Source organism: Chelonia mydas, chromosome 15 (genome assembly GCF_015237465.2).
Source record: "Chelonia mydas isolate rCheMyd1 chromosome 15, rCheMyd1.pri.v2, whole genome shotgun sequence".
In the NCBI taxonomy this organism is placed as follows: Eukaryota; Metazoa; Chordata; order Testudines; family Cheloniidae; genus Chelonia; species Chelonia mydas.
In genome coordinates, this window is record NC_057856.1 from 11,442,031 (window position 1) to 11,458,480 (window position 16,450).

The following is a 16,450-nucleotide window of genomic DNA, read 5'->3' on the forward strand; positions in this document are numbered from 1 at the left end:
CGAGCCAGCTTCCAAGAGGTGGGGAAAAGTATGTGGTGAAAATCACTCTTGATGTCTAGGTTTTTGTTTCCCACTTTGTCCTTAGACAGGTGCTGAGTATCTGGAGAGAAAATACTGTTGCCCTTGTGGGTGAAGCTAAGAAAGCTGTACAGGCAGAACTGCACTACAGGAGATCAACTCTCTCAAAGGTGGGATCTGCGTAGGGGACTTGGAGGCTATTTTATCCAGGAAGTAGAACTAGTCCAGGCAGGAGTCACTTCAGGGAATAGTACAGTAGTACTTAGTCGGGGGAAGCTTACAGCTTCCCATAGGAGCCACTACAAAGAAGGATGCAGAAGCCGGGGAACTCGCTGCTCTGAGTCCCAGCCTATCTCAGCAGGAGTCTCTGCAGGCACTGGCTGTGAGGGAGTCCACAGCTTTTCGCTATCCCATTTCCCGGAAGGGAATAGCATGGCAGTTTTGGCTGTGTGGAGGAAAACCCCTTCAAGAAATGCAAAGGGGATACGGGTCAAATGGCTGCTCTTAGAAACCCTGCTCTGGGGGCACAGAATTTCCATTAGTGGAGGGTTTTCCCAGACCTGCTGCAGTTGGCTTGTGTGATGGGGTGACAGGGTGTGTCTGTGGTACTGGTAATGTGGGGCACATGACTTCAATTCTAACCTCCAGAGAGTACTGCGGTATTAGTTTGTATCCTGTCTCTCTGCTCTAACTCCCTAGGTGCTACTCCAGTGGAGGGACACTACCTGTTTGCGGGTGTACTGCCGGCAGCAGGAGGCAGCAGCTCTGAGGCAGGCCAGGAGGTGTTTGGATATGGGTGAGCCTCGGGGATGAGGAATGTAAAGCACTCTCCAAAGGACCTGGTCACTGTGTTAGAGCAGCATGTCGCTTTGTTGCAAGAATTCTGACACTAATTCATTGGTGTGTAAATCCGAGAAGCACACATCTCTGTAAGGCAACCATGTATTTGCTCTGCATAGATGAGATGAACTGGCTCTGCCATGAGGACTGTGTGGTAGTGACATTGTTCTACAGGGTTTCCTGCAGTATAATGGGTGTTTATGGGTTGACTAGCTGTGTACAAATTAAGAAATCCTTCCTAGGGTAGGAGGGATGGCCTACTGGATAGGGCACTGGCCCAGGATTCAAGCAGTTTGCCACAGGCTTCTTGTATGATCTTGGGCCAGTCACTAAATCAACCCTGAGCATCAGTTCTTCATCTGTAAAGTAATTGTAACACTTCCTCCTCGCAGGGGTGTTGTCAAGATAAAATCCATTAATGATTGTGAGAAGCTCAAATAATACAGTGATGAGGGCCATACAAATACCAAGAGGTTCAGGCAAATCTTGATTAAAAGTAGGGCTGTTGATTAATCGCAGTTAACTCACGTGATTAGCTCAAAAAATTAATCACGATTAAAATAATTATATTGATTTAAATTACAACAAAGTGTACAGTGCTCACTTTATATTATTTTATTACAAATATTTGCACTGTTAAAATGATAATCAAAAGAAATAATATTTTTCAGTTCACCTCATACAAGTACCATAATGCAATCTCTGTATCATGAAAGTGCAACTTACAAATGTAGAAAGTTTTTGTTACATAACTGCACTCAAGAACAAAACAATGTAAAACTTTAGAGCCTACAAGGCCTCTCAGTCCTAGTTCTTATTCAGCCAATCACTAAGACAAACAAGTTCGTTTACCTTTACGGGAGATAATGCTGCCCACTTCTTATTTACAATGTCACCTGAAAGTGAGAACAGGCGTTCGCATGGCACTTTTGTAGCTGGCATTGCAAGGTATTTATGTGCCAGATCTGCTAAACATTCATATGCCCCTTCATGCTTCGGCTACCATTCCAGAGGACGTGCTTCCACGCTGATGATGCTGTTTAAAAAATAAATGTGTTAATTACATTTTAACTGAACTCCTTGGGGGAGAATAGAATGTCTCCTGGTCTGTTTTACCTACATTCTGCCATGTATTTCATATTATAGCAGTCTTGGATGATGACTCAGCACGTGTTGTTCGTTTTAAGAACACTTGCACTGCAGATTTATCAAAACGCAAAGAAGGTACCAATGTGATATTTCTAAAGATAGCTACAGCACTCGACCCAAGGTTTAAGAATCTGAAGTGCTTTCCAATTCTGAGAGGGACGAGGTGTGGCGCATGCTTTCAGAAATCTTAAAAGAGCAACACTTGGATGCAGACACTACAGAACCCAAAACACCAAAAAAGAAAATCAACCTTCTGCTGGTAGCATCTGACTCAGATGATGAAAGTGAACATGCGTTGGTCTGCACTGCTTTGGATCGTTATCGAGCAGAACCCATCATCTGCATGGATGTATGTCCCCTGGAATGGTGGTTGAAGCATGAAGGGACATATGAATCTTTAGCACATCAGACACGTAAATATCTTGCAATGCTGGCTACAACAGTGCCATGAGAACATCTGTTCTCACTTTCAGGTGACATTATAAACAAGAAGCGAGCAGCAGCATCTCCTGTCAATGTAAACAAACTTGTTTGTCTGAGTGTCTGGCTGAACAAGAAGTAGGACTGAGTGAACTCGTAGGCTCTAACGTTTTACATTGTTTTATTTTTGAATGCAGTTTTTATTTTTTTTACATAATTCTACATTTGTAAGTTCAACTTCCATGATAAAGAGATTGCATTACAGTACTTGTACGAGGTGAATTGAAAAACACTATTTCTTTTGGTTTTTATAGCAGAAATATTTGTAATCAAAAATAATAATATAAAGGGAGCGCTGTACACTTTATATTCTGGGTTGTAATTGAAATCAATATATTTGAAAATGAAGAAAACATCCAAAAATATTTAAATAAATGGTATTCTGTTGTTTAACAGTGCGATTAATCGCCATTAATTTTTTTAATTGCTTGACAGCCCTAATTAAAAGTAACTAGAATTAATAATGCTTTCCATCCAAGACTCACAAAATACTTCATACGTTTGTGACTTAATGTCACAGTCCCCCTTCCCCTCCCCCTTACAGGAGGGAGGTGGTATTATCCCCATTTTCCAGGTGAGGAAACTGAGGCACAGAAAGGTCAAGTTACTTGTCTAAGGTCACAACTAAAGTTGTTGGCAGAGCTGGAAAGATATTGCAGGTCTCCTGACTCCCCATACTATGCCTTAACCACAAGACCATCCTTCCTTCCAGGTGAAATACTATAGTAGGCACTGAGAAATAATTGTCATACAAACCTGGAGACTAAAGAGCTGATTTCTTGGGTGTTCCTGACTGAGATAGAAATGGGCATTCTGCTGGTTCCTTGGTTCATGTGTTCTTCTCTTAACAGTGTATTTACGGGCCACGTTTCTTCACTGGAAGGAATTCACCACGAGGTCCTTGGTGCTGAGAGTCCAGCTAGACACTGCAGCTCAGCACCACCAGAGGCAACTGCTGCGAGAGTGTCTAATAAAGTGGAAGCAGTACCATCTGCAGTGCATAGGGAAGATGGTAAGAAAGAGCAGGGAACATGGGAGGTGAAAGCTCTAGTCTGAAGGAGAAAGCCCTCTCCACAGCAGATGCCCCTCTAGAGGAGCACTTTCATAGACAGAGTTCATTTCCGCAGTCTAAGTTGGAGAGCAGTGAGAGCCTTGTGTAACATGAAGGAGTTGGCATCTCTGTGAATCACCTGTCACAGCAAAAAATCCTCGAGAGAAGGGGGTGGAGAGCATTCTCATTTGGGAGGGGAGATTGGGAAGGGCTGGGATTGCCCTATGTGGGCTGTTGGTGAGGGAAATCCTTGCTGGGCTCAGGCATATTTGCTGAAGGATGGACTGCTGAGTGCTGTCATATTGATGATGTCTGGCTGTCATTAATGCTAATGAAAGGTGACTATGGGTGGGTCCCTGTTCTGCTTTCCTGCCAGCTGGCCCAGATAAGTGGTGTGTGTCTATCAGTGTGACTTATTATGCTGATTCCCTGACAGCTCCTGCAGAGACGGGGAGACCAGCTGATGGCTCAGAGACTCTGCTTTACCTTCTTTTCTTGCTGGAAGAGACAGGTGAGGAACTATCCCACAGAGACAGGCACTGAGCCTCCTGCTGGTCCTGTCCAACTTTCTCCTTCAGACTCCATCTGCTGCACTGAAATACAGAGGGGGGAGTAAGGAAGCTTGTATCCAAATATCATCTGGGCTGGTGGCTCCATTAGCATGAGGTACACCCATTCCTGTGGCCTTAGGGTAACCCTCTCAGCCTAAAGAAAAGGGATGGAGTTCAGTGAAATCCCCATCACCCACATGCACTGGGTGTCTGTGTCAGGTTGCAGTGTGCAAGGATGGGCAGTGTTAAAAGAAAAAGCCACCCCCAATGAATGATATTCAGCAGCTCTTTCTTGTGGCCAGTGGAAATGTCTTTGGGTGACGGGAGGCAGCCCTGCAGGCTAAAGAGTTAGTCCTTTTGCTTTCAAAACTGAAAGGTAATGCCTTTCAGCTGCTCCATAGGCGGGGCCTTTCCTTGAGCTTATGTGCAGTGTGTGTGGCCCTTACGAAGGAGTAGAAGGCACAGGGAGCTGATGCACTCTCCCACTGCAATCTCCATCACCTCCGTAAATCACATCACTACTTCATCTGCTGGGATCTCTGGGCTATAGCACATAAATGCCTATCCACTGAACCAGGCGCTGTGTGATTTGTTTTGCCAACAGCTGGCGCAGAAGCAATGGGAACGGCAGGAGACAGTGCGGGCACTGTGGCATTGGTCACTTTCGCTGCAGGGGAAGGTAAGATGGCATATGGTGCACTTTGGGGTCTGCACTGTGTATGCATATGGGGTCAGCTCTACTGGGCAGATGGGCCAGGGAGCACCTTCCCCTCTTTGTTTCATCCTCAGAGCTCCCTGTGCTGCTCTGAGGTGCTGGATATCTTGGGTCCCTGGCTCTGATAAAAACTATTGGCCTGAGATTCCTCTGTCTAACTCCAGCTCATTTCCTCGCCCCATCCCCCAACCCTTTAGAACAGAAACTAGCCATGATACATCTCTGGATGTTACTGTCCTGTGGAGGGACTTGTGGTCTGCAGGGGGAGTTTTTGGTGCCTAGGAGTAACTCTTGTAGCCGTGCTCTTGCAGCTTGCTGTACCTTCTCTTTACTGCAGGTGTTTGATGCCTGGCTGGGGTTTGCCCGGGAGCAGCAGCGGAAGAAAGTCCGCATTGAAAAAGCTGTAGCGGTTTACCGTGCTGGCCTGTTGAAGGAGGGTGTGACCCAGATCCTGACATACATGTCTGGCATGAAACAGTTCCGGGGGCAGCTTCAAGCCCAGCACCAGCTGAAGGTAAACAAGACTCACATCATTGCTCTGTTCTGGGCACTACACCTGCCCTGAAGGGAGGTGGGATTTCAGGTTTTAAGTTCATTGCTTCTCTGATCTAGAGGTACCACTCTGTCCTCGTCGCTCAGCAGACCTCATTGTCCCTCAGGGGGGTCTGTAACGCTTCAGACAGGTGCTGCTAGGTAGGAGATTGAAGTCCAGCACCTCCATGGTAGCATTCTCTGAAATGCTTCCAGTTCCATGCGCAGGGCCACTTAGGCAGAACTGCTGGGTCTCAGTGCGTGGATGAGACAATGGTGTAGGGAGAAGGGGTTTAGATTTATTAGGAACTGGGGAAATTTTTGGGAAAGGGGGAGCATATACAGGAAGGATGGGCTCTACCTTCACCAAAATGGAACCAGATTGCTGGCACTTAACATTAAAAAGGTCATAGAGCAGTTTTTAAACTAAGGGCTGGGGGAAAGCTGGCAGGTGCATAGGAGCATGTGGTTCAGACAGAGACATCTCTTGGGGGAGGATCTATTAATGGAGATTCTCTATGTCCTGTAAGGAGGAGAGGATGGTGAAGATGATAAAATACAGGTAGGATCTGATGAGAAACAGTCAAACGAAAAAGAGTTCCATTCAATTACAGCTAAAAAGTGATTAGTTATTAAAGTGCTTATATACAAATGCTAGAAGTCTAAATAATGAGATGGGTGAACTAGAGTGCCTTGTATTAAATGAGGATATTGATATAATAGGGTAATACCAGGGTACAAAATATATCGGAAGGACAGAACAGGTCGTGCTGGTGGGGGAGTGGCATTATATGTGAAAGAAAGCGTAGAATCCAATGAGTTAAAAATCGTAAATGAATCAGACTGTACCATAGAATCTCTATGGATAGAATTCCATGTTCTAATAATAAGACTATAGTGGTAGGGATATATTACCAACCACCTGACCAGGACGGTGATAGTGACTGTGAAATGCTCAGGGAGATTAGAGAGGCTATAAAAATAAAAAAAACCTCAATAATAATGGGGGATTTCAACTATCCCCGTATTGACTGTGTTACGAATTATACCTGGTAGGACACGCACACAAATGCTACAAATTACACCTGGTAGGACACGCACACAAATGCTGCAAATTATACCTGATAGGTCACGCACAGTTCAAATCTAGGCTGAGGCACATAAAGTCAACAACTGCAGAGTTCCCAAAAGACACTAAGTTTATTACGCTCCAGCGTGGTGCCCCCCTGCTAGCCAGGAGGGGACCCCGAATACAGATTATACAAAGGTTATATACTTTTTAGCAAAGCATGTTGCCCTCATGCATCAGAAACCTTAGCCAATAAACAAACCCTTTTCTTATCTACCACCTATCCCTGCTTGGTGCATTCCTCATGCTAAACTAGTATGTTAATTACACAGCATGGTCCTAAAGCCATGCATCAGTAACTTTTATTATCAGGATGGGAGGCCTCACATCAAAGGCCAGGAGATAGGGAGTTTAGGGACTGACAAAGAACAGATACTGGGAGTCAAGGCAGGCTGGAGACAAGGAGGAGGATTTTCACAGGAGTGCAGTAGCTAAGGAACACGCCTCCTGGTGCTTGATGTGCTTGTTTTTGGACAATGGTGGGCCCCAAACCAAAATGGAGTTACATGTGTTAACTTTTCCTTAACAACTGGGTACATGTCACCTCAGGACGGGATGCAGAGAGACACCTTAAATGACTGCTTCTTGGAGCAGCTAGTCTTGGAACCCACAAGGGGAGAGGCAATTCTTAATTTAGTCCTAAGTGGAGCACAGGATCTGGTCCAAGACGTGAATATAGCTGGACTGTTTGGTAATAGCAACCATAATATAATTAAACGTAACATACCTGTGTTGGGGAAAACACCACAGCAGCCCAACACTGTAGTAATTAATTTCAGAAAGGGAGACTATGCAAAAATGAGGAAGTTAGTTAAGCAGAAATTAAAAGGTGCAGCACCAAAAGTGAAATCCCTGCAAGCTGCATGGAAACTTTTTAAAGACATCATAATAGAGGCTCAACTTAAATGCATACCCGAATTAAAAAACATAGTAAGAGAACCAAAAAAGTGCCACTGTGGCTAACCAACAAAGTAAAAGAAGCAGTGAAAGACAAAAAGGCATCCTTTAAAAAGTGGAAGTTAAATCCTAGTGAGGAAAATGGAAAGGAGCATAAACACTGGCAAATGAAGTGTAAAAATACAGTTAGGAAGGCCAAAAAAGTATTTGAGGAACAGTTAGCCAAAGACTCAAAAAGTAATAGCAAAATTTTTTTTTAAGTACATCAGAATCAGGAAGCCTGCTAAACAACCAGTGGGGCCACTGGACGATCGAGATGCTAAAGGAGCACTCAAGGATGATAAGAGCATTGCGGAGAAACTAATTGAATTCTTTGCATCGGCCTTCACGGATGAGGATGTGAGGGAGATTCCCAAACCTGAGCCATTCTTTTTAGGTGACAAATCTGAGGAACTGTCCCAGATTGAGGTGTCGTTAGAGGAGGTTTTGGAACAAATTGATAAACTAAACAGTAATAAGTCACCAGGACCAGATGGCGTTCACCCAAGAGTTCTGAAGGAACGCAAATGTGAAATTGCAGAACTACTAACTGTAGCTTGTAACCTATCATTTATGTCAGCTTCTGTACCAAATGACTGGAGGATAGCTAATATGACGCCAATTTTTAAAAAGGGCTCCAGAGGTCATCCCGGCAATTACAGGCTGGTAAGCCTGACTTCAGTACCGGGCAAACTGGTTGAAACTATGGTAAAGAAGAAAATTGTCAGACACATAGATTAACATAATTTGTTGGGGAAGAGTCAACATGATTTTTATAAAGGAAAATCATGCCTCACCAATCTACTAGAATTCTTTGAGGGGCTCAACAAGTATGTGGACAAAGAGGATTCAGTGGATATAGTGTACTTAGATTTTCAGAGAGCCTTTGACAAGGTCCCTCACCAAAGGCTCTTAAGCAAAGTAAGCTGTCATGGGATAAGAGGGAAGGTCCTCTCATGGATTGGTAACTAGTTAAAAGATAGGAAACAAAGGGTAGGAATAAATGGTCAGTTTTCAGAATGGAGAGAGGTAAATAATGACGTCCCCGGAGGGTCTGTACTGGGTCCACTCTTAGTTAACATATTCATAAATGATCTGGAAAAAGGGATAAACAGTGAGGTGGCAAAATTTGCAGATGATACAAAACTACTCGAGATAAGATCCAGGCAGACTGCGAAGGGCTACAAAACTGGGTGACTGGGCAACAACATGGCAGATGAAATTCAGTGCTGATAAATGCAAAGTAGTACACACTGGAAAACATAATCCCAACTATACATATAAAATGATGGGGTCTAAATAAGCTGTTACCCCTCAAGAAAGAGATCTTGGAGTCATTGTAGGTAGTTCTCTGAAAACTTCCGCTCAGTGTGCAGCAGCAGTCAAAAATGCGAACAGAATGTTGGGCATCATTAAGAAAGGGATAGATAATAAGACCTAAAATATCATATCGCCTCTATTTAAATCCATGGTATGTCCACATCTTGAATACTGCATGCAGATGTGGTCGCCCCATCTCAAAAAAGATATATTGGAATTGGAAAAGATTCAGGAAAGGGCAACAAAAATTATTAGGGGTATGGAATGGCTTCTGTATGAGGAGAGATTAATAACACTGGGACTTTTCAGCTTGGAAAAGAGATGACTAAGGAGGGATATGATAGAGGTTCATAAAATCATGGCTGGTGTGGAGAAAGTAAATAAGGAAGTGTTATTTACTCCTCCTCATAACACAAGGACTAAGGGTCACCAAATGAAATTAATAGGCAGCAGGTTTAAAACAAACAAAAGAAAGTATTTTTTCACAAATGCACAGTCAACTTGTGGAACTCCTTGCCAGAGGATGTGAAGGCCAAAGAACTAGATAAGTTAATGGAGGATAGGTCCATCAATGGCTTTTAGTCAGGATGGGCAGGGTTGGTGTCCCTAGCCTCTGTTTGCCAAAAGCTGGGAATGGGCGACAGGGAATGGACCACTTGATGTTTACCTGTTCTGTTCATTCCCTCTGGGGCACCTTGCACTAGCCACTGTCGGAAGACAGGATACTAGGCTAGATGGACCTTTGATCTGACCCCGTATGGCCGTTCTTAGGTTCACCTGGGAACCTTTCTTAGAGGCCACTTTGAAAATGACCAACACCTGCCCAGTAGTTACTCACAGGGCACAGCGAGGTGAGAGCTCTGCCTGCCTGCCAGGATCATTGTGTTGTGGGAGGCTGCATTAGTATAAAGCATATTGGATACCTGGGAAGATGCTGCATCAAACCTAGTTCTATCTAGTCTGTTGCTCACTAGACTCCTTCCAATGTGATGGTTATGCTACAACTGCACAAAGGGAGTCTGGAAATGCCACTGAGTCCCGGGTCTGTGTTCATTGGGAGCAGAACAGCTCCAGGAAGCTGAAAGCCCCATTGTGTTAGAAAATGGCTCTTTTACAGTTAAAGTGTGGCTCATGGAGACCCCACCTCCCCCTTCATTCTCCACCTACCAGACTTTGGGGGGAAGCTCAGGATCTTTGCCTTGCAGCGGGGTGGTGGGGTAGAGGCTTCTGCCCAGTGGGAAGAGGAGTTTAGGGGCTTCAGCCCTGCAGGGCACACCTGCCTGGGCGTGGGGCTTCAGCAGGAGTGGGGCAGAAGCCCCAAGCCCTGGCAGGTGCCTCCCACTGAGCAGAAGCTCTGAGCCCCAGCAGTTGCGCGTCAGCTCTCGAACTTCTGAAGATTGTCGTATGCGGCACAGAGGGTCAGTAAGCTTGGCCATCCCTGATCTAGTCTGACCTCTTGCACATTGCAGGCCACAGGCCCTCACTCACCTGCTCTGGTAATATACCTATAACCTCTGGCTGAGTTACACAAGTCCTCAAATCGTAATTTAAAGACTTAAAGTTACAGAGAATCCACCATGGGCACTAGTTTAAACCTGCAAGTGACCTGTGTCCCATGCTGCAGAGGAAGATGAAAACCCCTCAGAGTCTCTGCCAATCTGGCCTGAGGGAAGATTCCTTCCTGACCTTAAATATGGTGACCAGTTAGACTCAGAGCTTGTGGGCAAGACCCAGCAGCCAGATGCCCCATCCTGTTATCCATAGCTACTTCCCAAGCCCATCCCTTTCTTGGAAAACCCTCCTTCCTGGGTGGCATGCTGCTGCTTCCCCCCACTGTCAGCCATCAAACGACCTGCTGTTCTTTCTGCTTGGCAGGCAGCCTACAGGCTTCACCAGACCGTGTATCGTTGTGCCATGTTGTGGAAACGAAAGGCTCTTGGCAGGAACCTAGACAAGCCTCACTCCTCTCTGCCTTCTCTGAAGAAGAGGGTGACGTTTAAGATGCCCATGCCTGATGCCAACCCTGGGGCAGGAGGAGACGCAGCAAAAGCAGTGACTCTGTGCTCTGTGCCGCAGCCCATGAAGAGCGATGATTTGCCATTCCTCCTGGCTGCTGGCGATTCAGTTCTCAGTGAGCTGTGAGTGTTTCAGCACATCGTGCGTTACTCTTGCATTGCATTTCTCAGTTCATTTCTTAAATCCCACAGTGGCTGCTGTGAATTTCCACACAACTTCCCCTTCCCTCCTGATGCTGCAGCGTATGTCTGTTAATGCTGAGTTATAATAGAACTGCTGCATAATGTATACAGCTGCCCATGAATAATGGAAGGACTTGTGACTCTTCCTTGGCAGCCCATTACTAGCCCAGCTTAATGCCTTCCCAATGAAACGTCCTCACTGTATGGCAATGGATTACTGGGGTCCTGGTGGTCTCTGAGCAGGAGCTCACACAGGAATGCCTGCAAAGTGGTGCAAAGACAGAAATATTACCACCATGAAACTCATCTGACCACAGTGAGATCCCAGAGCTGCCACTAAACCACACAGTGCTAGGTCTTAGCTGTGCTGGAATTGGTCAGTCCTCTCCCCCACTTCATGGGAAAGGGGAACTGTGTGCTTTCTGAAAGCTGCTTCCTGTAAATCTCTTGCCAACCTTGCTGGTGATCTCATGCTGAGAGTGCATTTTGAGTGGACAGAGGGATGACTGGGGAGGAGGGATTTTGAAAAGCTGCCTCAGTCACGGACACGAGTCCCCGGGATCTTAACAATTGACTTTTTTGTTGTTGTTTTCCCAGAAACACAGTCCGCCTGGCAAGATTACAGCCCCGTAGACCTGACTTCCTGCTGCAGTCTCTGGAGAGAGAGGGCTTGTTGGGGATACCTTTCAATGAGTAAGAACACTAGATCTTTAAAAGTAGGAGAGGAGAATCTAATCGGAGTGGTGATTGCAATGACCTCTTGCTGTGCTCCTGCCACGCTAACCGAATGTACCACCTTATGAGCTGTGAAATTTATTAAGCTGTGCTGAGATCTTGCTTTGCGTAGACATCTCTTCTGTGCAATATGAAGGGAAGCACAGTGACATGAAGAGCTTCAAATTGCGTATACAATGGAAAAGAATAACAGAGCAGTCAGAGCCGTTAACCTACCATGTGCTAAGAGCTTAGTTTCACCAGTACATAAATTTGAGGGAAAGACTGAACTTATGTAGTTCATCTAAAACACAGTGTGCCCCCAAAAGAGGCACAAGTTCTACTCTGCAAAGAGTCTGTGCAAAAAGGCTTTGGAGCTGTATGTGTTCGGAGCCTCAATGATTTCCAGAATTTGTGGGCTCAGTTTACAAGCAAAAGGTGTTTTTTCTAACTGCCTGCCCTGCACTTAACCTGGAATCTGTGTCACACTGGATACTTTCTGGCTCATGGATCCTAAACCCTGCCCTCGTTTGCCCCGAGACACCAGACAATCTGAATGGAACTGAATTTTGGCCTTGCCGTTGGAACTTAACAATTTCGTTAATGATGTGTGAGCTAGAATAGAATCCTGCTCCCCGTCTTGGCTGAATTTGCTCTTCAGGGCTAAGAGGAGTAAGAAGTATTTGTTAGTCAATAAACAATCCAGAGCTGACCCTGAGTCCCCACAGGGTGCAGAGCTGCTGAGCAAGGAGTTACCATTTTTGCAATCACTCTTCGGACTGTGATTTACAGTGCTGAGGATGCTCAAGAAGCCAACTGTGATGCTATCAGTGCTAGTTCTAACTATGCAAAAAAAAGAGGAGGACTTGTGTCACCTTAGAGACTAACAAATTTATTTGAGCAGACTAACACGGCTGCTACTCTGAAAGTTCTGACTATGGTATCACTTCACTCAGAAATGAATGGGTTGAAGCTGCACCTGATGTAGAAGCACAGGTTTTTCAACAGGAAAACCTTATTGAAAGTACTGAGTAGGCTCTTTTCCATGCTCTCTTTAGAAACCCCACTTTTATAACTAGTGGTACAGCTTAAGGGAGAGGGAAGATACTGCAGTTCAGAGAAGTCTCTCTCTCCATTCTCTGTGCTGTCTAAACCTGGATCAGATCCCCACTGCGTGGACCAAAATGATGTAAAAATATACTCCCTGAACACTACTTTTTTTTTTTTTTTTTAAAACCTGCTGTCAACAGGTTCAGGTTAAAATGCTCCAGGAGGGGAGATACCACGCACCTAAGATCCCTCTAAGCTGTGTGGCTATGCAGCTGCCAGTATTAAGCCCCACACAGGGGCTCAGGGCTGTGATGGGGAGAGATGCCTCTCCCCCAGCATGGACCTGTCGTGGTGGGGAGAGGCACCCCTCCCTGCAGGACCCAGCACGGACCACCCCTGGACTTGCCGTGGCCAGGGGAGAGGCGCTGCTCCCTCGGCCCGGCCCAGCCCCACTGCAGCTGCCACAGCCAGGGCAAGGCTCCTCTCCCCCAGCCCTGAGCTGCTGTGGCGAGAGCGGACTGGGGGGAGTCCTCTCTCCCCACTGCAGCCCTGGGACAGCCTGCACCCCAAACACCTCATCCCTGACCTCACCCCAGAGTCCGCATCTTTCTCTACCCCAACCCTCTGCCCCAGCCCTGAGCCCCCTCCTGTACCCCAAATCCCTCATCCCGGCCCCAGCCAGAGCCCTCACCCCCACACACACTCACACATCTCCACGCTCTGCCTGAGGCCTGACGGCCACCCCCTGCCAATGATTTTGTTAGGTCACATCACCTTCATATTGGTGCACATAACAAAATTCATTCCACCCATGGATGTAAAATATTAGAGGGAACGCTGCCAGGCACCATCTCTATCTGATGCTTTTTTGATCTTTCATGATTGTGTTGGTTCTTCCAGGCTTGCTGCCTGTTAAACAACTTAACATGGGGTCCTAACCAGGTTGCTATTGCCCCTTAGCAACAGTGCTTTTTATAGCAGGAGCAGCTCAGTTTCTTATGGTCCTGTGCCACAGATTGAAGGCAATGTTGCTAAACAACGTATACAGTGTTTTTCAGTGGCTTACCGGGCTGTCTGACTACAACGGATTAACCTTCACTAGGGTGAATGGTTATAACTACGTGTTCCCCTTCTGGCTGTTTTGGATTGAATATAAAGGAGAATATGGGGCTGGCTGGAAAGTAACAAACCCTTCTCTCTTTCCTTCCCTTTCTAGACTGGAGGGACGAGAGGTGCCTTTGCCGCAAACATCCATGAACAAATGTTCTGCTCAGGCTGGGGCCTTACTTGCCTCAACTCAAACAGAGCAAAGCAGCTGTAATCAGCTGTTCCAGATGGATAGCACTAGTTACTCCTCATGCCCCCTTACTGTGCCTACCCCTCCAACCTGTGTACCATCTTGGATGCATGGCACATGCCATCCTGCTCAGACAAGTCCAAAACCAGTGCTGTTGCCTCCCTCGTCCTTCATGTCACGTTTGAAATGTGAATCAGAAAAGGTGAGTTTCATGCAGAAGTAACTAAAATACCGGACAACTGGAGTTGGCTGATACAGCTTTACTGTCCGACTTTCTTCTAGGGCTCCCACCCCTTCTTGCCTGAGCTGGCCTATGCCTCCCCTAGCACCTGGTCCTGCCTTTTTAATAGATCAAGTTAGATAGGCTCCAAATGCACATCAGTCCTTTCTCCTCCACTTGCCACGGTCACTACAGTGACAATCTGAAGCAACAATTTGCTTTTTGGCTAATTCATGTGTGTGGTATTGCACTAGAATTTACGTCTTTCCTGGTCCTGTCCCCTTCTCAGCAAGATGTCATTACTAGCTGCTGACATCTGAGAGTGCTGCTCTATCAAAGAGTTCAGAGTAGCTACAGCCAGATGAAATCTAGTTGAGACTGACCAAATTCAGCAGCAGCTCTTATGTCTGCAGGTTTCTTTAGCAAACAAAGGGAGGGGGAGGGAGGAATGGGACTCTGCAAACATTTGAACAGCATTTAGATTCCTCTGCTCTATTGCAGAGGGGAAGAGTTGTTTACCCTTCCTGAAGGGATGGGAAAAGGCACCTGTGGACACCAAGTGAATGCAGGGGTCCCCCTCAGTGGAAGGAGGGCTTAGTATGTTAGGCCACAGACAGAGAGTCCAGTTTTAAAGCCCTTTGTGGCCCTGTTCACCCAAATCCTATTTGAGAGGTGAGATGGCTGTATTTGTATCACCTTATTGTGCTCCTGACTTTGTAGAGTGAAGGTCAGCCCTGGAAGGGTCACCCGGAAGCTTTTCTCCAAGACCCTCAACAGGCCACTGTGGGGAAGGAGAGGAAGCAGCCAAACTCGCAGGCACATCTGCTGCTGCATGAAGATGTCACAGGAAAAGAGAGCAGGCCAAAAACTGCAGGTATGTTCTCATGTCTAAATTACAGCAGCCATCCCCTGGCCATCCCTGACCTGGCAGCACTGAAAGCCTCCCTCAATATGTGCACGATTGGATTGGGGAAGAGGCAAAGCTACCTGCTCATTGAGCCAGTGTGTGGGAGCTGACTGGGTGTTGGAGGAAGAAGTCAGCCATTTGTTTTTTTGAAAGGGAAGATACAAGTGATACGATTTTCTATGCTCCAGGGTGTTCAGAGGATTAATTGGGAGACCGGTTCTCCAGAAGTGAAGGGTGGGAACCTCTAGGGCCCAGCCTGGCCAGAGAGACCAAGAGCAGAGCCTATTTTAATGCTGGGGAGTTCATACAGCATAACCCAAATACATACTCCTCCCTGTCTTATAGAATGGTAGAACTTGCTAGAGAAGATGTCCCATAACACAAGAAACAATTTCACTGATACAAAGCACAGTTTCTGGGGTACTGCTCACCATCAAAGGCATTAAGAACTCTCAGAGGGCTCCAAAAAGGGTAAGGCTAGGGAAAAGAGGTCAAGTGTGCAGGTAAAGCCACAGCTTTGGGTTTTAAGGAGAGAAGCCAATGGAGGGAGAGGGATAGTCAAGGGAGCAAGTGACACATTATAGCACTCATCCCAGCAGTGCTTTGACTGAATGCCAGATGTTACGTGAACCCCAGTGAGCAGGTAGGATCTGAACACCACAGCCTGCAGTTCAAAGTGGTTGTCTGCACTACGGCCAGGGTCTACCTTTAATCAGAAGCATGAAGTGCAGGTTCTAAATGTTCCATAGGATGGGGATGAGGTGCTTCCTCCTAATAGGAATAATGTAAATTGTACAGTGTGTATCTGCTGCTTGTTCTTCCTGGGCCAAAGCCTGGATAACAGGTCTAAAACCATAGATCCTTAGTGCTGCTAAGCCATACATTGAAGGACCCGCAACTCCTCATGCATACGCAAGCTGAATTTGCAGTGAGTCAAATCAACAGTAATGCGTACAGGCTCTGTAGGATACTGCATGTTGGAAGTCTTGGCCCATTCTCCTCTTGTGGGTCATGTTCCAGTTGCAGGTGAAGAACCACTCTGCTGTTAGCCTGGAAAGAGAGGCTAGAGGTGGTGGTGTGTCAATTTTGATAGACTAAATAGACCCAGAGGATCAAAGGTGTTTACTTGACCCTGTCACTGTGCAACATTAAACAGTCAAACTAGGCTCAGCATTTTGAATACAGAGACCTCAGGCTGCCTAGTACTAGGCCAAATACACCATTCAAAATCTCTTTAACCTTTTATTAAAGATACAGAAAAAGTCAAAACAGTTAAAGCATTTGAAATGTATGTAATACATTAAGCCTTTTGTTTTAACAATATCCTTTGTTCTCTTTCCCTTT

The 16,450-nt window shown here is 46.0% G+C and overlaps 1 protein-coding gene across 9 annotated transcripts in view; it reads left to right on the top strand.

Annotated features, from left to right (window-relative positions):
• SFI1 (SFI1 centrin binding protein) overlaps positions 1 to 16,450 on the top strand; it is a 64,520-nt gene that overhangs the window by 33,462 nt on the left and 14,608 nt on the right. For 5 of the 9 annotated variants that reach the window (XM_037879018.2, XM_037879022.2, XM_037879023.2 and 2 more), the window contains exons 21-30: positions 86 to 188; positions 718 to 814; positions 3,339 to 3,499; positions 3,975 to 4,049; positions 4,694 to 4,768; positions 5,142 to 5,318; positions 10,596 to 10,858; positions 11,516 to 11,611; positions 13,899 to 14,181; positions 14,920 to 15,073. In XM_037879018.2, coding sequence (XP_037734946.1) covers positions 86 to 188; positions 718 to 814; positions 3,339 to 3,499; positions 3,975 to 4,049; positions 4,694 to 4,768; positions 5,142 to 5,318; positions 10,596 to 10,858; positions 11,516 to 11,611; positions 13,899 to 14,181; positions 14,920 to 15,073 — 1,484 coding nt within the window. Of the gene's footprint in view, positions 1 to 85; positions 189 to 717; positions 815 to 3,338; positions 3,500 to 3,974; positions 4,050 to 4,693; positions 4,769 to 5,141; positions 5,319 to 10,595; positions 10,859 to 11,515; positions 11,612 to 12,588; positions 12,625 to 13,898; positions 14,182 to 14,919; positions 15,074 to 16,450 lie in introns of all 9 variants that reach the window. The other 4 variants (XM_043529251.1, XM_043529250.1, XM_043529252.1 and 1 more) reach the window with 1 other exon arrangement.